Source organism: Platalea leucorodia (assembly GCF_965183815.1).
Source record: "Platalea leucorodia genome assembly, chromosome: 23".
Lineage (NCBI taxonomy): Eukaryota > Metazoa > Chordata > Aves > Pelecaniformes > Threskiornithidae > Platalea > Platalea leucorodia.
In genome coordinates this window covers 1,391,145-1,415,173 of record NC_138845.1, presented here as the reverse complement: position 1 = coordinate 1,415,173, position 24,029 = coordinate 1,391,145, and the positions used below count along the sequence as shown (strand labels likewise).

Here is a 24,029-nt window from a genome sequence, read left to right as displayed (position 1 = left end):
GAATTCATTAAGCGTTTGGTATTGGTAACAACCCTTCCCGAGCGCGCCAACGCCGCGTCGGGTCAAGGGAGCTACGGAGTTTTTATTCTAACGCTGGGACAAAGAGCGCCCCAAAATCAAGTAGCAGAAATATACAGTGCCCGAGGTACAGTGCTGCCGAAGCGCTCCGCCGTGCTGGCAAGGCGCTACAAAGGGGCTGAGCTGGGAACAATGACTACTTCAGAGGCCTGGAAACCCTTCCAGGCAGTGGGGAGGTGGGAAATGTAAAAGGGCAAAGGGTTAACACTCTCCTATTCATGGAAAAGGTGAGAGGGACACACTAAAACGCATTAAATATACTATTGCGTCTCTCAGATATGCCTTTAAGCCGATACACGAGGGGCGTATAAATCTTAATTTTTAGCAGGATAAATAGCCCGGGGGCAACAGAAGCCCTAATCAAGAATCTCCAGGGGAAAGGTGCATTTGAGTGCACACAATACCAGTAAAAAGACCTTTTTGTTCCAGGCACAATCTCCAAGTGACCTAACGGAAAAGCATGGAATCCCTCGCCCAGCCGCCCCCTCCGCGCGGGCCGGAGGGGCTCATTCTCCCATGCTCGGCAGAAGGCTGGGAACGCCGCTTCACGCGGGGCAGCGTTTCTGCAGTAAACCCAAAACAAAACACACGCACACACAAAAAAAAAAAAAAAAAAAAAAAAAACAGCCCCTAAACCCCACCTGAATTGTTGGGATTGCTCTTAGGAACCAAACAAAACCCGCTCCTTGTCTGTCGAGCCCAGGAGCCATCTGGTTAAGCGGTTTCCGAGGCCCGACGCTCGCCCTGCCGCAACCTTTGCCATTTGATTGTTACCGCAGGAGCCCCCCCCGGGGGTCCCTTTGTCCCCAGGAGAGGGGTGCCCGACTCCGGCCGATCCGCGCCGGAGCCGTATTTACGTGGCACCGTAGGTGCGCACGGCACTCCCCACCCAACCTAACGTAGGAGCCGCCGGGCCGGAGTGCGGTGACTTGGAACAATCTGAAGCAGAAGGAAGCGCACAAGTACATAAAAGAGCACAAAATTGCCCTGAGGAGCTTACAAATTTAAAAGATGGGCCAAAAGCACAGAGGACAGAACAAAGCACGGAGGAGGAAAGCTGGAAAGAGGGTCAGCATCTCAATCCTCATTATCTGGTAGAGTCTCCGGGGATTTATTGATGAAGACCTACAATAGCATCCAAGGGGAAGCAGAGGGTCCAGAAGCGTCCGGGACGCAGGGAATTGCAGGGTCCGAGGAGCAGACAGAGTCAGCTCAAACCGAGGGGAGGGGGAACCAGGGTGGGAGAACGTGGAGTAGAGCAGATGTGCCCCCCGCCTCTTCTGGAAGCATCCGTGCCGCCCTGCAAGGGGAGGAGCTGGATGCCAGCACGTGCTGGCACGCTCCCGTGGCTTGGGAGGCTCCAGAGCAGCCTAGCTCCAGCAGGAGCCGGGGGAAAAGCCACGACAGATCGGACGGCAGCAGCTCAGCGCTCCCTGCCACGGAGAAGAGGCCACGGGAGCGCACCCGCCCGCAGCGGGGGGTCAGCCCCACGCCAGCGCGGGGGACCCGGCGCTGAGCGAGGTCCCAGGCGTGCGGAGTCGCGCTGCCACCCCCGGGACCGTCCCCGCTCCCCTCGGCCGCTCCCCATCCGCTCAGGAAAAGCTTTTACCTCTGTGTCCTCTGTAGCTCCAGCCCCGGCTGAACTCGTTACAATGCCAAACCGCTCCTTTCTCTTCTTCAGTTTCTCGTCTTCTTCACTCTGGCACAAAGAAGGACGAAGATTTATTTTGTTGGCAGTGCCCCAGGGTGCTCGCTAAATGGTAAATCACGTCCCTCCTACCCCCACTCCTCCCGCGCTCGCTACCAGAGCACCTCCTAAAAGTCGGAGCAAGGCAGCGGAGACGCCGAGAGCGGAGCAGGCTTCTCCTCCGCCTCGGCAAAGCGCGCCGTCCGCAGGGGATGCCTCGCGCGTGCCGGGGAAGAGCCGCGGCAGAGCGCGTTGGGTAACGCGGGCGGCTCCGGCCCTTCGGCAGCCATCAGCGAAGGGCAGCGTCCACCCCCCAGCCGCGGCACGACCTCCCCGGATAAAGCCACAGCCCCCCTCCAGCCTGCCCAGCGTTACAGCACCCTGTCGTCTTTGCTCTGAATTTCTTCACGCTCAAGCCCCGGCACGAAGGAGGGTGGGAGGAAAGGACAGACGCTCGTCACAGCCGCTGCGACAGGCCCAGGTGGGCGAAGGAAAATCCAGCCGCAGCAGCCAGAACCTCACCTTCGTCTGGAGGTGGTCTAGGAAGGATTTGGGGGAAGCGCTCCCGGCCGCCGCAGGGGCCTGCGCGATGCCCCGGGGACAGGGAGCAGCAGGACTCCGACGCTCACCCCGAGGTACCGGCAGCACGCCGCTGCTCTCGGAAACGATTTGGAGATGGAGGCTCAGCACTCGCCCCGTCGTCCTAAGTCTCATTTAATTTATTTCCAGCCCGAGCGAGCAAATTTCTACTGACGTTTCCCAGAGCCCTCCGAGCCCTGCTTTCCAAGGCTCTCCAAAAAACCTGCAGGCTTTTTACCTCGGCTGCCATCGCCCACAACAACGTCCTAATGGCCAGTAACAGCCAAACCCATCGTCGCCCATAAAAGCCTCAACGCATCCATTTTCTGCAGATTTATTCCTACCTCTGGCTGTTTCGTGCCTCTCTCAGACCGTTTCTACAGTTAAGGCCGCCCGGTTCCTTTGCTAGGCTCCCACCACTTCTCCCTCCCATCATTAAGTCCGCCTCAGAGCTCTGGCTCCCCGTAACCCCGTCCGCTACTCCTCGTCCTCCAGGGGAGCGCGGCTCACGCACCGGCTCTCCCTTGCCGAAGGGTCCCCGGCCGTGCCGCCCTGGTGCACGGCTTCCCACCGCCTTGGGGAACCGGAGGTACCAACGCCGGCGCCTGGGGTTTAGAGCAAGGGGCACCAGGCAGGAGGAGAACAGGAGCACCGTTTCCGAGAAAACACGCTTCAAGTCCCAGTGCTCCACCTGGATCAACTGGAATGAGCCGGCCAAGCAGCGGAATCAAGCTGGACGCTTATCCGTTTAAGCTCAAGGTCATAAACCGCGCCATCAGCAGCCAAATTTGCCCAGAGTGGCACCGGGCACCCCGCCAGCGAGCAGCGGGGTCGCCTCGCCGCGTCAACACCTTATATAAAGGAGGCCACAGGCGCATGTTGTGGCAACAGGGCTGGCCGAGGCGCTTGAACCGAAAGCCCCGGGGTTCTCACAAGCTCCGGCTCCGTAGGAAGCCGCCAGCAGCCGTGGCCCAAACACGTTTGATTCCCGCCGTGCGTTACAGCCCCTCACCGCAGGGACCGCTGCCGAACGCCGCGGCAAGCGCTGGCAGCCCCACCGAGCCGGCAGCTTCGCCTTCCTCCCCAGAAAGCCTCTGCACAGGGCTGTTTTGAAGACGGCTCCGTCATCAGGACATCGCCACCCTCACTCACCTGCTCCGTTCTGCCGGTCCTTCTTTCCACGGTTTGATAGCGAAGCTACGAGCAAAGGTTAAGTCACCCTTGGCGCTCCCTGCCCTCCCCAGGCCCAGCTCACGGCGGAGGGGGACGGCGGGTACGCGTCTGCCCTAGGGGACGTCTGCCCTCTCCCAGCCCCGCACCCCATCCAGGCTGGGATTACTCCAGCTTTCGGGAAGAAGCAACGTCCCAGAAAAGCTGCGAAACTCCGGGGTTGTGAACAAAGGACGCCGGGAGGGATTATCATCACGGGGACAGGGAAGGAAAAGTTGGGCGCTGGAGCAGCACGACGCACGCACAAACCACAGCCACACAAAGAAAACCCGACCTGGGCATTAGCGACATTAAACAGGCTCTTAAAAACCATCGCTGCTGCCCGCGTGGCGTAAATCCCACGAGCAAGAGGATGGGCCCAAAGCCACTTTCGAGAAGGAAAGCGCTGTGTCTTTAATAAAAGGACACGGGAGGCTCCCGGGGACCACGCCGAGCTGTAGGATTTTATTTATTTTTTTGGTAAGCCACCCCCACCACTGCCCTGCAGGGAAAGCACATAACCGTCCCACTAAATCAACACGGTCCTAATGATCTCGCTCACTTGACCCCCTAGCACGACAGTGTCAGATGCAAACACGCGTACAATAAACTTCACTCCATCTTTAGCTTCTCGCTGACAGGTTTTGATTCATGGGGTGCTGAAACCCATCTGAGGAAAATTACCTCTATCAAAACGCCGCTATCTCTGCATCTATCAACCCCTGGTAGTGCCCCGGGGCCGCGCTCCGGCGTGCAAATGGGTGCGCCAGCATCTGCAGGGAAAGCTGACCTTTCTGGCAGGATGTCAGATTTATTTTCTAACCTTACCACTTCTAGGCTTGTTCCCTTCGCACTCGCGCCACGGCAGTTATTTTGTAGTTTGTCTAAAAAAGGGGGAGGTGGGGGAAGGAAGAGGGAAAAAAGCTTTTATGAAGGACTCCAAGCCCCGAAGCAAAGTCTTCCCTGCAATCTGGTAACAGGGCTGCATTTACACAAGCGTATCGATACCTTTGCGCTACGTGCGATCCCAAAGCTTTAATTCTGACGCCTGAATTTCACCTGGGGGACCGCAGGGCGCGGGCACAGCTCCGCACGGGGCTGCTGTCAGTAACGGCATCCCACCGCCACGGGAATCCGCCCCGGCAGCCGCTTCCTCTCCGTGCGAGATCCGGGCTCCCGCTTAGTGCCCAGCCTGAACCCCCGGACTGCCGGCACCGAGGGGGCCGGCTCCGCGCCCCCCCAGGCAGAATCAGGCCCCTCCGTCCCCGAGGCCGATGGTCCCAAGCTGCTGCCTACCCTCTTCCAGGCAGGGAAGAAGGAGGCGAGGCAAGAGGGCTCGCCCCTCCACACCACCGCCTTTCAAGGAGCCCTGTGCAGCTCCCAGAGGAACCTCGGGCTCCGAGACGTCTTTTTTTTTTTCCTCTTGAAGCAAGCGACAGGCGTGGGGGAGCTCCCCGGCGTGCGCGGGGAGAGGTCCCGAAGGGCGATCGGGGCCGTGCAGCTCCAGCCTGGAAGAGCGCCTGTCAGCACTGATTAAATCCAGGTTTAACGGCTCGTCCTCTGGCTCGTATCGCTTATTCCCAAAAGAGAGAAGGATCCATTTAAAAACTGGATCATTCCCTCTCTCCCGGGAGAAAGCAAAGCACTACCGCTGGTGCCGGAAGAGTTAATGCCAAAAGGCATGAATTCGTGGTTTCCATGGTGCGCGGAGCTCTGGCACTCGCTGCTGCCCTGCCAACAGAGCGGATCCCAGCTCGGGGCAGGCAGGGCGCAGCTGGTTACCTTTGAACACCACGCACCAGCTCCCGGCAAGGGAGACCTCAGCCCGCCGCCGACAGCGAGCCCGCCGCTCTCCCCTCCCGCCGGAGCTCGGCAAGCTGCGCGCAGCGATTCCCGCAGCGTGGAGTAAGGAGCCGCGCAGCAGCGCTGAGCTGCGCTGTTCTGGTGAACTTGCCTGCAGGACTCAAACTTTTACAGAGGGGAAAACCCCGCTGCCGGCCTCGCTCTTCAAGGGCGGGCAAAAGTTGATCCCAGATCACCTAAAAGCATCTCGCTGCCTTTGGCGTTCGGGGCGAGAAGCAGGACAGCCGCCCTCAGCACCTACGAGCTTCTAATAAACGATTCATCGCGAGCATCTCCGATCTCCGCGCCCAGCGAGCCGCTGCGAAGGACGAGGCCAGCAAGGCCCCGCCATCCGTCGACGCGTCCCTCCCCGTGCTCGCAGCACCCGGTCTCAGACACGCGGGTTAAGCAGCAGCGGCTCCGCGCGCGTGCTGTGAAATGAGAGTTCGGGAGCGTGGCCAGGCTCATCCCGAGCGGCTGGGTAGGGAGAGGGACGACAAACAGCCTGGCTCAGACCCGGAGCAGGGGAAGGGGAGCAACGCACAGGAGATGCTCCATGTCTCGCGCCGTCGTCTGCAGCTCTCCCGCTGCCAGATCACAGCTCGCTGCCCTGCTTTTCCAGGCTCACGGCACAATAACAGCCAGGTAAAAGGTAAAGCAACAGCCTTCTTCCAAGCGGCAGCTCCCCGCCTTGCTTGGTGCACCCACTCTGTATTTTAAAAGCCCACGTGGCTAGGAAATCTCTGCCCCCGAGGCCAAGTTTCATGCTGCATGGGCAGAGTGCTCCTTTCTCCGCAGATTAAAGCATCCCCCGGAGGAAACTGCTCTGGATTTGCAGATGAAGCCTGGAGTATCCTCATCACAAATGCAGCGAGAGAGACACGAGCCTCCGTAATCGCATCCTCGGCGTTTTCATCCTCGGCGAATGGAAGGGCGCGTGCCCACATGTGTGTATAAAACCGGACCCTTCTGGTCACTCTCCCGTATCTCGCTGCAGCATGACGGATGGCAGGATGAAAAGCAGAGCCCCGAGGCTTTCAGGCGATGGTAGATTAATGATGACATGGCCTTGACCTCCAAAAGGTAAAGGTTATGAAACACTCAAGGGTAACTGGGCTTCCAATTTCATACCCGGAGGGTGAATGACAGCAACCGATGGTTTTATTCTCAGGAACACTCCAATCCTGGGACGCACAGCTGTCACCCACCGCCTTTTTGAAATTCATCTCAACATATTTATTCCTCCCGCTTCCTTCCCCTCGCAGGCTCCGAGCGCCGCTAAGCCCTTCTGGAGTCGATGCTCCCGTACGCCAGCAAGCGTTCGGCAGGGGACGGGAAGCAACCGGGAAGCCCAGGCTTAATACTGGATTATTCCATGTGTGCCTTACACCCATTCCCATCCGCAAAATTGCCTTTCACACAGGAGATCTTTGCCTCGTAGTAGGCAGAGCAAGGCGCAGGACCGAGGGTTTCCCGCTCCGCTCCTCCGACAGCCCGACGAAATGCAGGGGTGATCTCAAGCTGCCCCTTTCCACCCAAGCCAGCACAGCTCTCCCGTCTCCAACAGCACTTCGTGCTTCCAGCCCGGATCCGGAGCTGGTCGCAGCGGGATACGCGCTGAGACTGAGCCAGCAGAGATAGCCACAGCCTTTCTCCAAAATACCGCCAACACGAGGACTCCGCTTAGATTAGATACACGCGGCAGGAATATACATGAAAGCCCCTATCGCCGCCCTTATACAAACAGCGCGGTAGTGTCCGAAGGAGCCTCTATTCTGCTGCCGCGTAGGAATGGCTTTTAAACAGCACAGCTTACACAAAACCACACGACGCAGGCGGATCCAAGGGCCTCAGCGCACTTCAGAAACATCAAATGCAGCTTTATCTCCACGGAAGAGAGACACCAAACCCCAGCGCCAGAAGCTCAACCCGGGGATTCAGAGGAACGGGACGTTCGCCATCTCACAGCGAGACGGCGGCGACATCCAGCGCGGCTGGGCCTCACCGACGGCCTCGCTCCGACGCGCCCCAGGCCAGCCTGTGCCCCCGGACGATCCGCACGCTCCCTGCTGCCTCCTCTGGAGCCAGATTACAGAATTAGCCCACAAAGTCACCGAAAGTCAGAGCAAAGCTTGATCTCCTGGCTCACTTCGTCTGTTAAAAAGCTACCCTAAGTGCCTGGGACAAGCCTAGCGCAGGAACAGAGCAGGCTGCAGGTCTCAAGATCTTTATTTATAAAAGGAGATGGGAAGAGCAAAGAGCGCGAGTTGTTTAAAACACCGTGCCGTTCTGGGCGCGCACCGGGGAGGTCCCGATTTACTCATTCGCACTAACGAAGCCTGAGCAACATAGAGCCACGACTGGCTGCTTTCGGGGACCGACTCACCTTCTCAGCAATGTTTTTTTACACGAGCTAAGGGAAACAGGCAACCGCAAGCTTGCTCCTTGTCCTTTCTTCCAACACACCTCTTGGAAAACAGGCTGGGAAGGCAAAAAAAAGTCCAGCTGAAGCGTTTTTCTGCACATCGTGCGGGGCAGGAGCCGCGACAGCCGGCAGTTCTGAGGCTTCTCTGTGTCAAGACACCGCGGCGTTCACAGTTCGAAGTTTATGCTCGCCCCAAACGGGATCAGCAGGGGAGGAAGAGACGAAAGTCGCAGACATGTGCTAAGAGTACACCTGCAACTCTCCCAGCGCCGAGTTGAAAAGCATTCTTCGACTTCGACGTCAGGGACGAAACAAACATGTCAGGAATGCCGCGGGGCCGAGCGAAGGAGACGCGTTTCAGGTACGCCACAAGGCAAAAGGCCTCGGAAGGGGCTTTTCATCTCCTCGCACCCGCCAAACAGCATCTTAAATATCATATGGCATTTACAGAGGCTCTTCCCTCCCAAAGCTCACCGGCCCCAGCGTGGGAAGGCTCCGAGGCGAGCGCCCCGCGCTCGGCGAGCCCCCGGGAGCACGTTTAAGAGCGATTCACCTGGCTCTGCAACGGGAGGCCGGCAGAGGCAAAGCCACTTGGCAGAGCAAGAGAGTTTTCCCTTGAAGAGTCCAGCTGTTATTAAAAAGAGGCAATCGGGCGATGACTAAACATGATTTGAATTGCACATTAGCACCAGATTTAAAAAAAAAAAAAAAAATCCATTCTATTCAAACCCAACAAGCGCAAAAATGGCAACACACCACAGCGACATTAACCCTTCCCCTGCAAGCGGCGGCGAAATCCCCAGGCCGCTGCGAGGCAGGGTGACGCGCCGAGCCCACCGCGCTGCCGGCTCCGGCCACCTCGCCGGCCAGCGCCCCGCTGCCGGCTCCGGCCACCTCGCCGGCCAGCGCCCCGCTGCTGGCTCCGGCCACCTCGCCGGCCAGCGCCCCGTGGCGTCCGAGTGCTGCTGCTTTACAGGCTGAGAGACGTCTCTGTAGGAGGAGATGGAATTGCAGTGAGTTTGTAGAACGAGAACGCTCTCGGGTGCAAACGTGCCCGCTGCACGTGCCGCGGTGGGCAGCAAAGACGATCACGGGAGCCGCGCTCGTTTATTCTCCCGCGGATCCCAGGGTACCCAGCTTCAGTTTAACTCAAAGGTTTCGCCCCCAGGCTCTGCGCACATACCCAAGGGCCTGGGGAGCCCCTCCTAACCCCAAAGGGAGAAGGTTTTTCAGTAATACACGAAGCAGGCTGGGAGAGAGACCAAAGCGTCTCCTCCTGCTGCCCAGGCGCCCGTGCCCTGGCGATGGCTCTGCGCCCGCAGGCTGACCGCTGCAAAGACGCGTCCGCGGCTCCAGAGAGGAGCTGGGGACCCACCAGTTCAAGTGTGAGCATGGAAAACTAAACTGGCCCGCAGGAGAAAACCGGCAGGGCAGAGCAGCACCTCCCGGGGCAATTTCACCGCCCGGAGTTTAATTGTAAGAGACTTTGCACGAATCTATGAACAACTTTGAGCACTAACCTCCGAGCGGAGAAGCACAGCGCTGGCCGTAACTCAGCCCTTCTCTCACCATTTACTTCTCTTTTTGAGAAGCAGCAGAGCGAGGCTGATTATCGGTTCTCTCCTAGACCCGACCTTTTTCCTCTGCCAAACAACTGCCTTGAGCTGAGGGCACGCCTGGACCCCGCGCGTCCCCGGGCCGACCTTCACCCGGCGATGCCAGGGGACGGGCCGTGTTTGACGCCTGGTTTCTCAGTCTCCTCCCGGGCAGCAGCGGCAGAGACGAGCAGAACGGCCTTACCTTCCAGCAAGGCAAGGGCAAAACCCTGCCGAGGGAGGACCCGGTGCACAGGGCCACTCGATTAGATTCCGGACAGGGAGCCAAACAAGAAGTCAGCTGCCCTATCCCAGCAAGCAGGAATTGCCCTGCAGAAAGAGCTGACATCCGAGAGCATCCAGGGCTGCCTCCAGCCAGCAAGGCACCACGGAAAAACCAAACAGCGGACGTCGGAGCAGCAGACAGAGAGAGGAAAGACGCAGGCTGATGGCCTTCATCCGCAGAGCCCAGCCCCTCCGGAGTCAGGGTCTACGTGGCTGCTCCTCACCTCCGCACGTACAAAGTCTTCAGACCCCTTTCAACCAGGAGAGATGAAAGGCGGTGGGCAAAGCACTCGGAAAGTACCCTATGTTTGATCTTTTATGGTCTCTTAATTCCGTTTCCCCAGTATCACTAAAAGCTTCAGATTCTAGGAGAGCTCGAAGGGAAACCTAGCAAAAGAGCTGCTGCTCTGCAAATGTTCGACTAACTGCACCCTAATAACGTAAATCCGTGCCAGCGAGCCTCTGCTGGCCAGGGGCACGGCGGAGCAGGGACAGCCTCGCCCACGGGGGGACCCCCGGCCAGATCTCCCGTACGAGCACCCCCTCGCTCGCTTCTGCGCCTTTTAAACAACGGGAATGGCCAGAGCCCAGGAGAAGGTCTATTAGCCACTAAATTACCCGTGGAATTAAGCTGTTCCATCCCAAACGTTATTATAAGACCAGGTTTTTAAACAAGCTTCTTTTGGCCCTGCGGGATGAGCCTGGCTGCCTAACGGTCCAACCTACACACCGCACATCCGCAGCTAAAACATCAGAAAACCTAAATCCGCGCGTTCTGACAAAGCCAGGCCCGGGAGACGCCCCGCCACGCGCCAGCAGCGTCGCCGCAGGGCGCCCGCCCGCAGGCGCTGCGGTAGAAGAGGTATTCGAGGTTGTCCTGGGCCTGGATCCACCCTCAAGGGCCTCGAAGGGCCCCGAGTCCGGCGCTCCCCGTCCCTGCGCCACCGGTGCCCTACAGGACCTTCCAGAGAGCGCAGAGCCGGGAGGGATCAGCTCTGCCACCCGACAACCGCGTCGGACGGGGTCTTCTGAGAAAGCGAGGCTTTCCAGTGCCAAAGTAGCAGGGCTAGGAAAGCTTTCTGGGACTCAAGAGCGTGGATCTTTTGTGCTTACAGAGGTTTTTCGAATGCTCCTGCAAAACCGTTGGCACCGCGAGCAGGGCCGTGAGGAGGAAGCTCAGAGTCCCCCTCAAAAGCCACAGCCACCAACCAAAGACTCGGTGCAACATCGCCGCAGAGCCCAGCGCTGCCGGGGGAAGACTCAACGGTTTTGTATCCAAGAACGGAAAGAGCCGGTGAAGTTATCTTAATTAAAAGGAGTCAATGGGAAGGAGGGGATCCTTCACCAGCAGACCTTCCTCGCAGCACACGCACCCCTCCGCGCAGTCCACGGGGGAATTTTTGGGCTGTTTTTACTTTTGTCCTCGGCGGTGAAGAGGGGTTAAGGGGAAACCTGACTTTGTTTTTCCAGCTGAGACTCGAATAGGCTCTGGAAGGCCGGGAGCGAGAGCCGGGTCTGCCATTCTTCCCCAGCCGCTCCTCCAAATTCCTGCAGCCAAATGGTTCAAGAGCCCCTGAATGGGACATAATGACATCATTGATTGAATCATAATAGAGGGGGAAAGGGGGGGTGGGGAAAAGATGTATTTGTGTTACAGACAAAAGCGAAGTTCTGTTTCACAGCGGGGACCAATGAAGAACCAGATGACTGGGCAGAGGGAGGTCAGAGAGTCCCCCCAGCATTGTCCCCCGGGAGCGAGCCCTCCGCCACTCCCCGAAGGTTTGTCCGGGCCGCGGAGCCCTTTCAGGCGGCGCCGGGATCAATGCGCGAGCAGGAGTCCCCCTGACCCCGCGCAGCGCTCTCGTCATTTATTTTTAAAATGACATCGTGGGTGTAAGCGCACGTAAAGGGCCGGGGCGGAGGGGGAAGCGCTTCCGAAGGAATAATGGTAAACACCAAATTGCTTCGGGAGCCGGGGCCGGCAGCAGACGGGAGCCCCGGCGCGGCTCCGAGCCCCGCCGTCACTTCTCGTTCGTTCGTTTCACAACGGCTTTCTCCCTTTGCGGTAGGACTGCGGTGAACGCGTAACCGCAGTTTTGGGACGGGGGTGGCTGGGCCGCGGCGGTGCTGCGCCGGCGGGCACCCTGCAGCCCAGCAGAAGACCCCCCGGCCCCTTCGGAGGGCGGCTGGACGCCAGCTTGACTTTTCTATTGGAAACAAAGTTATGGGTTTCTTCAACCGCGGTTTTTTCGTCCTGCCTAGGCAAAGGCTAGAGAAAACATCACATGATACCCAGTAAGCACCGACAAGATAACGAAAGCCGCAGTCTTATCGGGCGTAGAAGGGCATAAGATGTTCTCGTGTGCCCAACCACAGGAGTTTCCAGTACAAGGGGAAGGACAAGGACACAGCCTACGGATCCCACCGCCAGCCCCGGGGACAGCTCCGCGTGAGGGCTCTGGGTACCTCGCGCCATCCCAGGCCGGGCACGGGGGCTCCAGCCCCCCGCGGGGCTGGCTCTGCACAGCACCTCCCTCCGCTCTTCCCTACAGCCCGAAACCTTCACCACCCCGACTCCCACGGCACCAAAACCCCCGTCGCTCCAGCGCTGACCGCAGCACAGGGCAGCTCCACCTTTGCCTGACGCGCAGCTTATCCGTGGGGAAGTGAGAACCAAGCCCTTGCAAAGCCCCTGGTAAAGCGCAAAGTCAGAAGGTGCAGAATTGAAAATCCAGGGAAATCCTGGCAGGTACGGAACAAAATCCCCAGCAGAGCACGCGCAAGAGGGACAGGAGAGCCTGCCTGGAAGGGGGTTCACGAAAGGCTCCGGGGAGATCGGGAAGAGCCCGGCCGTGGTGACGCCGGCTCACGGATGTGGCAGCCAGAAAGCAGCCGGCGTGATGGGAGAAAAGAACACGACGGAGAAACACGCAGGGCAGCCCCGCGACCCCGGCGCTTGCCGCAGCGCCCTACTCACTGCCATCGCACAAGAGCCCAGGCTGTCCGAGAAGCGGAGGAGGCCGGTGGCAAGATTGACAAGAGCGTGGGTAGCTGAGGCAGCAGGAGAGAGGGAAATTATTTTGGATACGCTGGAGAGGAAATGCCGGAGGGGAGGAAATAACAGCAGCTGGGAGCACAGGTGACCGAGGGTCACGGCACAGCACCGGGGAAGGGACGCTTCCAGGCGCTGGCTCTCCGGCTTTCCGGCCCCTCGGGCACAGCGACTCACCCGCTGCCCAGCTGAACTTGAACCCTTCTGGCACAACCGAGTTTTAGGGGAGCAGGAGGAAAGCACCGGAGCCTCCACCACGGCAACAGGACGGGCTTCCCGGGAGCGCCGCGCTTGCATTCCCGCGCGGTGACGTGCCTGCGGGCACACGGTCAACCTGAAACCGTGAAATTATGCTCCCGCCTGAGAAGCGCAACCTGTCCTTTGCTACGACGCACCCAAGGCGCCTCGTACCCTGTGCAGCACGACCGAGCTGTGCGTCTCATTAGCTTCACTGCTTCCTATTAGCGTGACTCATTCGCAGGAGCAGAAAGTAAAACATTCAGAAGAGCGACGAGCATTACGCCACCAAAATAGCAGAGAGACTGGGGAGGCAGGAAACTTGAGCGTATGTCGAGCTTTTAAGATCCACCCAGTCCCGAAAGGGCGACGACCCCTGAGAGGCGTCTCAGTCCAATACTCGTGTCTCAAATTCATCTTTACCCTCCTGCACAGGAGCCAACCCGCGCAGCCCGGCTCGCAGCAGCCTGCGACACGCGACCGCTGAAGGCACCAGTGCAGAGGCTGTTTTTTTCTGGGCCCACATCACCTCGAGCTCCTTAGGGCTTCTGCGAGGTTTCTGCCTCCAGCAGCAAACCTCGATTTTTCCCCTGCATACCAGTCTAGAGTCATTTGCAAGGGACAAGGCTGGTTGCACAAAACTCGTTATTTGCCTTCTAGGAAACACAAGACCTTAATTTCCTTGCACAATCCCGTCGGATGCCAGCTGGATCACCAGGGATCGGGACTGGAAACCACAAATCCATCCCTCTTCCCAGAGGAGACTCTTGCGTTGCCCTTGGCCAGAGTGCATCGGGCCAGCAAAGACCACCACGGCCCTCACGGGGAAACTGTTGCTTTGTCTTAAATGAAAAACACAAAAGAGAAAAAATTTGAGGTCTGCTAAACCTTTACATTGGCCTTGCAAGCTCAGGTCTCGTTTTCCCCAGGGCTGCAGCCCTACCAAGGCCTGGCTTCATCTTCAGGCACACCAGTAAGCCCCGTGCTGGCACACGGGCTCTGCCGAGCCCTCCCTTCCCGTGCCGCGTCTCCAACAGCGGCTGCTCTGCAGGTCGGCGCCGGGGCCGGGCCGCAGCACGCCACGCAGCCTGCGTTCCGCAGCATCCGACAGCCTTTGTCCAGAGGCACCCCGGTGCTGAGCTTCGCCGCGTCCAGGACGGGGAGCGGGAGGGCTCTCTGGGTGCAGGAGCGTTAAAAACAAGACTACGATCCCCCATGACAAAGGGCGAACATAAACATCGCGCCCGCCCTGCCCTCCGCCCGGGGATGCCGCCTGCGCCGGCGATGCGGTCGGCACAAACCCCTTCCCCAGGCGACCCGGGAGGGGGCAGGGGCGGCGGAGGCCTCGCTTACAGCACCCTTGTGTTAAAACGTCCGTGACTGCCAGCACTATTCTTCACCTTGTCACTTCCCATTATCTTAAACCAACAGGCCCGCATTCAGCGGCTCAACTCGGAAAACAGTGACGTCGCTTGGCAGGGGCTGGGGGAAGGAGAGGCGGCGCGGGGACGGGCAGCACACACCGGCAGCCGCTGCGGCACGCAGCTAAAGCACGCAGCGAGCCCAGCACCCACCTGCGCGGGGCTCCTGGCCAGGAGGGAAAAATAAGTTCCTCGAGGATTAGCGCTCAGTTTCTATAAATCCTCACAGGGGCCAGCTGGCAACCCTCCAGCATTTACCTGCAAAAGCACTAAGGCTGGAGTGCCCCCAAACCGCTCCCTCTCTCCTCAAGGCTGAGGTTTGCCCTTTTGGTAGGGACGCTGTTACCTGCCTGCGGTCAGACCTGCTCGGCAGCAGCTAAGGCGAAAAAAAAAAGGCATGGAGCAGCTCAGCCTTCGAGTCGCCGCCGCGGGGCCGCCCGCAGCCAGCACGGCCGACGGCTTTCTGCGCTCGCGGCATCGCATCTCGCCAGCTTCGACGCTCCTTCCTCCTCGCGTGATGTCGTACCCGGATCTCCCGACTTTGTTCCTGCACGCCCATGCAATTCTGGCTGCATTCTTCTATCTGACCTAGTTTCTACTTTCTGCAGGACTGCTGACAAGTTTCTGTAACAAGTGAAAACACGAGGGGTGTTCTAGAGGGCTCTGCTTTCATTTTACTCTTTAAACCAGGGCTATTTTTTAATCTTCTCCCTCTGTAAATCCAGCTGCCTTAGTTACCGCTAGCCCAACTCAGAGGGAGACAGAAAATCCTTCAAAAATTACCTAAAGCAGCTTTTTTAAATACCTAAAATTATTAAGATTTAAAAGCACAATGTCACAGGAATTTCAGGGCACGGGGAATGAAGCCCCGAGCGCGGCATCGGGACTCTGCCCACAGAAGCGCTCTCATTCGCCGTGCCGTCTGTCACGACATAGCAGCTCCTCCACGTCCGGCACGCTACCCTGCCCGCTCCACGTGCCACCGCGACGCCGCTCCGAGGGAGAACAGCTTCTTTTACGGGGCCGATTTAAGAAGCGCCAAGCGCTCCACAAACCCGTTCCAAAAGCAGAACTGGCGCAGCGGCCCTGCAGCGGAAGGGCGCGCGGACAACGCGCAGATGAGCCCTGAACTTCTCACGACAAATACCACCTCGCTAAGAATAGAAAAAGGAAAGCCGTAAATTCGATTTCCTATTTCTGTTCTAATCACAATGCGCTACAGAAGGTAAAAGAGAAGGTAAGAAGGGAATTAAGATGAAGCACAGAAGGGAAGAGGCTGGGTTACGACCCGGAGGAGACGGCTCTTCGCTCTGCCGCGGCAGAGACGGGGTAGGAAGCAGAGAGGACAGCAGCAGGCAGCCATAAAGCTGGTGACAGCCAGAAAAAGTGAAGTTTGGGGGGAAAAAAAAAAAAAAGTAACGTTCAGGAGCATGTGCCCTTTCAAAGAACGCAGGAGCCACCTCTTCAAAGTGACAGCAAAAGGCATTTCTGGATGACAAACTGGCCACACAAGCCAATCGCGCTTCTCAAAAAGGCAGGCATACGCCACCACGCACGGCACGTCCGTCCCCGGTGCGAGCTAGAAACAATCCTCGGCCACGAATCCCTTTTCCTTTCCTCTGCCAACATCAGCGCGTCTCTCCCCCACCCCTCGCTTCCTTGGTGGTTAATAGCTTCTCATCCGGGGCTGGCAGGGGGTGCTTGGAACGACTGCAGGCAGAAAAATTACCCAGGAAAAGGATTCCTCCTCAGCACGTTATTATAAGCTTGCTGGAAGCCAAACAATTAGGCCAATTGTTTTCTCTCTCTCATTTAGCTATTTTGTATACACACAGACTTTCTGCTGGTCCGCTGACCCCCGCGCTCCTCCGCCACCACACGAACGTCACGCAGCCGGCCGGCCAGCTCCGGCCAGCCGATCTCGGCCGAGCGCAGCTCTTATCTGCTCCGTGTAAAACACATTCTCATTAACCGGAATTAAACCGGCATTAATCTAGAACCATGACTGATGGCTGTATTAAAACATTAACTCTTCCCAGCCAGGAGAGCCAGTGCCTTCTGGTCGAGGGGATATTTGGCATCCTGCGCCGCTACCGCCGCTCAGGATCCGACCTGGGACGCCCGCAGGGCTCTCGGTATGTCTCACGGACACAACGCTCCGGCTGTAAAATGGAAGACTTGCAACCAGGCAAAGAGAAAACGAAGTTATTCAAGGTGACGCAGGGTTCGGGAGTCGCACTCCCCACTCTGCCTCGCTACCGAGAAGTCACCGAGCGGGCGACGGGACGGGTTCCCCGCGACGAGGAACCCGAACGCTAGGCGCACGTACGGAGATCTGCGGCAAAAATCCTTTGTTTCACCCCCGGCCCAAGGAAAGGCGCTGGGGAGCGGGGACGCCCGAGTCGGGGCGACCTCGGAGCAGTCGCTTCACCTCTCTGCTTCCAACCCCTGAACGGCCGAGGGTTAATCAGCTAATTGCTCGTGAGGCAGTTTGAGACCTCCACGTTACAGAGGAGATATAAAAGCCAATTATTTTAGTCATCTGTTCGGACGGGGAAAGGTATTTGATAATGTAATACAAAGGTGGCAAACAGAGCTTTTATGTTGTCCCAAGGGCTCTTGCTGTCCATTTGGTGCCAACACTTTCCCAGCAGGAGACTTACAAGGCTATTTTATACATAAAGAGCAAACCACCCCCTTGGAGAAACGCTCCTGAATCCCAGCCACGACGCAGGCAGCTCCCTCTGCAGCATCCAACCCTGCATATAAAACACGCAGCTCAACGTCCTCCCCCGGGGAGCGGAGGGCTGGAGTGCTGCGGGGAGCAGCTGCCACAGAGAGGGAACATTTACAAGTGTGGGGGGTTAAGTACAACTAACCGGAGTCAAGGGACGGCAGCTTTAGGTCAGCGAGCGTGTGCTTTAACAGGAGGCCTCGGAGGGGAGAGTCAGTGCTACAGGGAGATAAACGCTTGCTTGATTTATTTTAAAAATTAATTTGATGGCCCCGTGCTGCCTCGAGACAAATGAGCACCTGCCTCTCCTGCTCCAGCACCGCCAACCTTTCCGTCCGCCTGCCCTCCTCCCAGCGACCGGGGCTCGCTTCCCCTTCAGGCAGGGAGGAAGAGGATTTTAAACTTGAAAGATTTCTACCCCAGAGGGCTAACAGAGGGGGAAGGGGGGTTCAAAGCTACAGATGAGTTCACAGCCACTAACGCAGCTCTGCATTTGCTCCCTGCTCACAGCAGGTCTGAAATCCCCCTTAGCTACGATTCTCCCCCCCATCCCTACCCCTCCCCAAACCAATTTGAATAGGAAATGAAGTGTGGCTCCGCGGAGACAATGCTTTATTGTAAAGTTTTTTCTGCGACGCACGGTATAAAAACCTGCCAAGACACATGTAAACATTCGCAACCGCCAGGCTCCTCCGTAATGAAAAGCTATAAAGAACACCCAGGTGGGAAGCACAATACTACCAGCTAATTAAAGTAACCAATAATATTCCTCCCAGGAATGCAAGAGTGTGTTCCGCTCAGTGGGAGAAGCCACTTCTAAGCCCATGAACTCGGCTTCCTGGTGGAGCAAACAAAAAAGGGACACGGCGCGGCGAGGCGAGCCCTGCCGCCGGACACCGCTCCGCAGAGCGGGGCCGGAGCTCGCGGGGGACACAAAGCCCAGCGCCGGGCAATCCGGAGGCTCCGGCCAGCCCTGCCACCGACTCCTGACCTTGGGCGAGTCATTTTCCCCACCGGTGGGTCTCCATCTGGACAACGGGGAGCGGTTCATTAGCACACGGCGAGCTGCGTTTGCCGGCGAGCGGCTCGGGGAGATCAGACCTCGCACTTCAGCGGTTTCGGGGTTCTGCCACGTACAGGGGCCACGGCGCAACCCGGCAAGCCCGCTCCTTCCATAAGCCCCGGCTTTATTAAGCTGCAGCCACACAATCCTACCCAGGGAAGGCCACGGCCATAAACACTGACAAGGCATATATTCCTCCTGAAAAATGGGAGCTCCTAGTGACAGGGTTAATGATGTTTGAGCAGCCTCTCACCCTGAGCTCCACATATCCCGGCTTTAATGCACTGGCCTCCTTCCCCCACCCCCAAAGGGACAGGAGAGGGAAGGGGGGGGAACAGCGACCTCCAATGCCAGATATTTTCTACATCAGTGAATTCCCAGGGCCAGCGGAATAAAGCAGAACACTGGTACGTGGAGAAACAGGCAGCAAAAAAGGTCAAATCCATCCCCCCAAGGAGGAGAGAGGCTTATTTCACAGGGATGGAAGAAGATGAACCTCCCCTGGCTCCTGCCCGTTTCCGCACCGAGAGGAGAGGTCTCCATGCCAACATTATCCAGCTGTTACAGCCGGACAATTCTTTTTCACTCACCGCTATTTCTGAGCAGTGCTGCAGCACAAGGTTCGTTACAGCCCAGAAAAAGAAAAGGCTATTTTTGTTTGGGAAGCGCACGGGATGCCGTATTCATCTCGGAGCATGTATTTATCCTTTCTTCTGTTTTCCCCAAACACGCTAAATTCATCTTCGCCCCGGTTTGCTACAGAACGCGTTTAGGGAGGGGATTAAGCACCCGTTCCCCTCCGAGCACGCCCTGCGGCCCCCCAGCACGCCCAAGCCCACCCTTCCAGCCGGAGACAGAGCGCGGCTGCCTCTCCCGCCCCACCGACAGACCCCGCAGTCAGTCCAGCACGCGAAGGCTGAGCTAAATCAGCTGCTAGGCGTGGGGACCAGAAGAGGGGTTACGCTAGAAGCCTGTGTGTATTTCTCCCCTGGAAAAAATAAATAGCTTTAAGACCAAATTCATCCCCCTACAAAGCTCATCTCATTTGTACTTCAAAGAGTTATTTCCTACCAGGGAGCTCTGGACGCCTTCTCTTCAGAGAGCTCATTACCTTGGTCTTTACAGACTTGGCTCCCACCCCAATCACAAATGGGCGCTTACGCAGCGCGAGTCGAACGCCTGAAAACAAACCAATTACACAGCCCGCTAAACGGTGCCTCTTCCCATGTTAAAATCTGGATGAACAAGCTTAAAATTCGACACCTCTATTCAGCAGTCGTAACTCTCTCAAAACCATATCGAGAGTCACACACACACAAAAACAAACAGAAGGAAAGATGAGGGAAACGGTGTTGACAAGACCCCCCCGGGGGCCGGGGCCCACGCCGCTGCATTAATAACAAGATGTAAAACCTCAGGCAGCAGCAAGGCTTTGAACGGTCACGGCACGCTACGAGCCGGAGCGCTGGGCTAAGCTGGAGGTGCAAAGAGCGTCCTGGAGGCCAAGGCACCTTACCTTCTTGGAGAGCGAGGAGACATTCAACCCAAATCTCTGAGCCCTTTCCTTTAATTTATCCATGTTTACCTACAAAGACATAGGAAACAATTTATATTTTTTTTAAACCACCATCGTTCAAGTTGCAGGGGTAGAGATAAGGCCGCCTCCCGGAGCAGACTTGTGCACGGTGATCCAACCCAGGGAAAGCTCCTCTGGGCACCGTGCTGCGCTGCCATCCAGCAGCCACAGCTCCCGCCGGCACCGCGGGCCGCAGGCAGAGCCGGCGTCTCAAACGGAGCAGCCAGAAGCTGCCAGCCTGCCCCTTCGCCTCCGCGAACCACCCGACGGATGAATACCCCAGGGGCTGCTCCCCCGCCCGAAGGAGCGGTCGTTTCAGACCGTTGCCGTGAGCCAGCCGTACCCGCTGCCTTTCCTGTAGCGGCCTGGTCAACGCAAACGGAAAATAAAGAGCCTTGCAGGCGAGCTTGGCAGCGCTCCCGAAAGGTACCGCTGCTCTCCGGCTGCCACAGGTTCAAGAAGCCATTGCTGCACCCTCACCCTTCCAAAACTACTGCGTCACACCTCAGCAGTCCCCGGGCCAAGCAGCTTCCCAACAGCTCGCCCAGCCGGACTGGTTTCCCAGAGAGGCATCGGCCACCGTTAGGGCACTTCTCCCCAGCGAACAAGGACTTTCAGGGACAGGCCTGCCAGCGCGTAGCTCTGCAGAGGAAACCCTGGCGCTATTCTGCCTCGCAGACGCTCACGCGAGATCTTTTACGTCCCCGGCACCGGAGAAAGCTATAGCCTTGCCCGGTGACAGATCCTGGCCTGGCTTAACTCTGTTCTGCTCCTCCTCAATCGAGTGTGCGCACACCGAGCCAGCTGCCCGGTGCGACAGAGCGCTCGGCCCCGCACACTTCGGTGCCTCCTACTCAGACAGGCAAAGCGGCACCGGCCATTAAAAGCAGAGTAATTTCCTACAGGTCATTCATCACTTCTGTTCCTGAAGCATAGTTCAAGCAATTAAAAAAAAGCAGGGGATGAAAATCAGGCATATGAAAAAACCAACCCAAATAGCCATCGTCGTTCCTTTCAGCATTTCATTCTAAAATCGGCCCACCCAGGAGGAATCGCAAGAGGCAGCGTGGGGACGGGAGGCCGCCGAGCGCGGCGCAGGCAGGACAGCGGGGGGGCCACGCCGGTAACGCTCGCCCCCCGTACGCTGCTCCTGGACCACGCTGGTAGCTCACCCCCGCAGGCAGGAACCCCTTTCTACAAATTACAACACGTGTGAAGGGCCCGACCAGTGGTAACTCAACAACAAGAAGCATTTCTTACCGTGGGTTTGCTGTCTGCAGAGAGGCCTGAAATGAGGAGGCAAGAAAAAGAAATCCCAGTTAGAGAACAAACCTCAGGAGCAGCACCTTACCTACAAGGAGGCGCAGCAGCCTCGCAGCGCCGCCCGACGCAGCCCTGCGCCCGTCCCACCACCACAGACCAGCGAGGAATCGCTGTCCCGTTTTTCCCAGCTTCCATCTCTGCTCACTACAGGAGTCTCCCCATTTCTTTTTCACCTTCAAATCAGCTTCTCCACCCGCGAAACTGCTGCTGTCCCACCTCGCTAAGACGGCTTTGGCAATCAAACCCGACATTTTATGAAGCCAAGCGCTGTTTGGCGCTCTGTTCAAGGACAGCACGGGAAAATCGGGCTAGTGTCTTCCAGTTGTGCTTAGAAAAAAACAAATGCTGGGAAAAGCATCTGAACTACCAAGGGAACAACACGTGTCCTTCTCTTCCCGATTCTACGATTCCCCCGGGAGCTCCCAGGCGTGGTCAGGAAAAGGAGCAGCAGTGAAAACAAAGGTAGTCCCACCGGCAGTTTTTCTTTCCAGGAATAATTAAGTATTTGCAGTAAGGTCACTCCACGGAGCGGTTCTGCTTCACCTCCTCACCTTTAGTCGAAACTGTGGCCAAACCAAACCTGCCGAAGGTAAACAGAGCTCGGTCAGAGGGGCGGGCAAAGAGAAGCTCAGCCGGTACCTGACACGCCGAGTCTCACGCGTGACCTTTTCCTTCAAAGGCTTTTCACGAGCGTACTTGAGTAAAACTGCTTCGGGGGCAAGATTAAGCAGAACGCGCTATTATCGCCTGACGTAATTACTGCGGCAACTCCTGCCCTTGCTCTGCACACAGCGATTCCCCACTTTCTTCATAAAACCAACCTCAAAGTCCAGAAAGCTAGCCGGATCACCAGCAGTCCACCGTTTTTCCCTTTCATTGCCCCGTCTTTGCAGAATAACTGTGAGAACTGCCAGAAATGTCACCGGTATTTGAGCCCAAGCAAGCAGTAAAGCGTGCATCCAGCACTCCACGATCGCAGCCCCAGTTTGACGCGGGGGTCTCCTGCCTCACGAGGGGCACCACCTCCCCGCAGGCGGAACGCAGCACGTGTCCGCAGACCCTCCAGTAAACCCGTCTGTCCAGGCTGGGGGCGATCTCCCCCCCGGCGTTGCTGTCCCCCCACCCGAGCGTGGCACAGAGCCACGCTCACCTCACACCAACGCAGCCTGCCGCTGGCAGACGTCGCCGGAGAGGTCTCCTCCCACGCAAGGAGAGGGGAGAGGGCTCCGAGCGTCGACTCACCGAGCTGCCCGCGCTGCCTTCTTGCTCTCCAGGCTCACGGGCACGTTGAAGCGTTCAGCCCTCTTCTGCATTCGCTGGAGGAGGGAGAGAAAGGAACCGGCTGAGGAAGAGCCAAGATTTGCAGGGTACAGAAAGGAGGTTCTGCAGATGCAGAGAGGCAAACTCAACGCGCGGCGGGCAAACGCTCCAACGCGCCCCGCTAGACCAGCAGCGCGCCGCCTGGAAAGGGGAAAAACACCGGCGGGTACAGGGAGAGACGCTGCAGGCACCTTCCGTTGGCTCGTGCCACCCAAGAAGCCGCCCACAGCCTCCAGGACGTACGCTTGGCCAAAAGGCGCTCTCGCGGTTCTGATAAACATGGGCCTAATAAAAAAAACTCACAAAAAAAGGTACGCCGTTACGCCGCTGCTCAGGGAGCGTTCCTAGGAAAGACGTGCCAAAAGAGAACGGGACCGGGGAACGACAGGCGGGCGACTATTTTAAGACGATACAAGGCTGCAGCTGCGCTGGAGGCCGGCGTGCCCGCGCGCGGGCCGGGGCGCCGCGCACCTCGCCGGGGAAGCCCTCGTGCCAGAGGGAAAGGAGCAGCGCTGCTGGCAGGGACTACAAAGGGAGCGGCCCCGACTTCCCTCCCGGAGGCAGGAAGCGAGCGGTAGGCACAACCGGCTTCGGCCCATTTGCAAGAAGAGAGGCAAACAACATTTCCTTTTCTTCCCCCCTAAGCAAAAGGCCAAATATGCTAGAAAAGGGGCTGGGGGGTGTTTGTTTTCAGGGAACTTATTTATTTGGCACAAGCCTTTTCACAAGAGGCCGACACTATTCATGCAGTTGGCTCAGCCTGGCGAGCAGAGTTTGCCATGAGCAGCGCAATTCAAGACGAAATTCAGCTCCGCAGAAAGGACTGGGCCTGCTGCCCTCGCTGCAGGCAAGGCTCGCCTGGCTTCGAGCACGCTGCCCTGGCCGCGCAAAACCTTGGAAACATCCGAAGCGCAAGGGTTCGCACCTACGAGTATTAAATCCCCTTAAAAGCTTAAGGGAAATATTTAACATTTTATTATTACACAAGGGCCCAAAAATGCTTTTGGTGTTTTAAAGGTTAGAGCAACAGATACTGTTTTAATGGAAACATTGACTTTAGCCAGAAGCACAGTGAGGAGCGTAATAAACATGTGCATCAAAACATAAATGTTCAGAAAAGATGGATTAGGAACACCGCTCCTTACGGTGTCAGGACTGAGGAACTTTTACTCAACTGAGTAGAAACAATAAAGACAGGGAAAAAAACCGTACCACAAGGTGCCACTGGGGTCAAAGCCCATTTCCTCGCTCTTTCTGCCCCTTTGAAGAACACCCAAAAGCAACGCCCGAGGCGGCAGCTTCCGAAGGGACCCTGGACGACAGACGAGCCAGGCCAGAGCAGAGGGAAGGCTGCGCTACCCCAGCACCCCCGAAGGCGACCGTTACCCTCAGCCGGGCCCTCTGCCTCCTTCACCACCGCAAACACCGACCGAATTTCAGGCCGTGCTCACGTTTGCGTTCCTCCACCCCCGACGGCCGCCCTTCCTAGGAACGCGTCTCCTCGCTTCGTGAACTCATCTCTATCGCTAGCCTCTGCAGCCCACAGTAACAGCCTCCAGCAGCCAGTTACGCGTTGCACGGGAAGATAATTCCCTTTTATCTT

At 57.7% G+C, this 24,029-nt stretch overlaps 1 protein-coding gene across 13 annotated transcripts in view; it reads right to left on the bottom strand.

Annotated features, from left to right (window-relative positions):
* The window catches only part of SARNP (SAP domain containing ribonucleoprotein), a 31,268-nt gene that overhangs the window by 2,290 nt on the left and 4,949 nt on the right, over nucleotides 1–24,029 (bottom strand). For 7 of the 13 annotated variants that reach the window (XM_082332644.1, XM_082332645.1, XM_082332646.1 and 4 more), the window contains 5 exons: nucleotides 22,349–22,422; nucleotides 21,658–21,686; nucleotides 21,044–21,069; nucleotides 19,724–19,792; nucleotides 1,688–1,777 (listed from right to left, as the gene is read on the bottom strand). In XM_082332644.1, the coding sequence (XP_082188770.1) occupies nucleotides 1,688–1,777; nucleotides 19,724–19,792; nucleotides 21,044–21,069; nucleotides 21,658–21,686; nucleotides 22,349–22,422 (288 nt within the window). Of the gene's footprint in view, nucleotides 1–494; nucleotides 1,778–19,723; nucleotides 19,793–21,043; nucleotides 21,070–21,473; nucleotides 21,610–21,657; nucleotides 21,687–22,348; nucleotides 22,423–24,029 lie in introns of those variants that run through there. The other 6 variants (XR_014230423.1, XR_014230424.1, XR_014230425.1 and 3 more) reach the window with 4 other exon arrangements.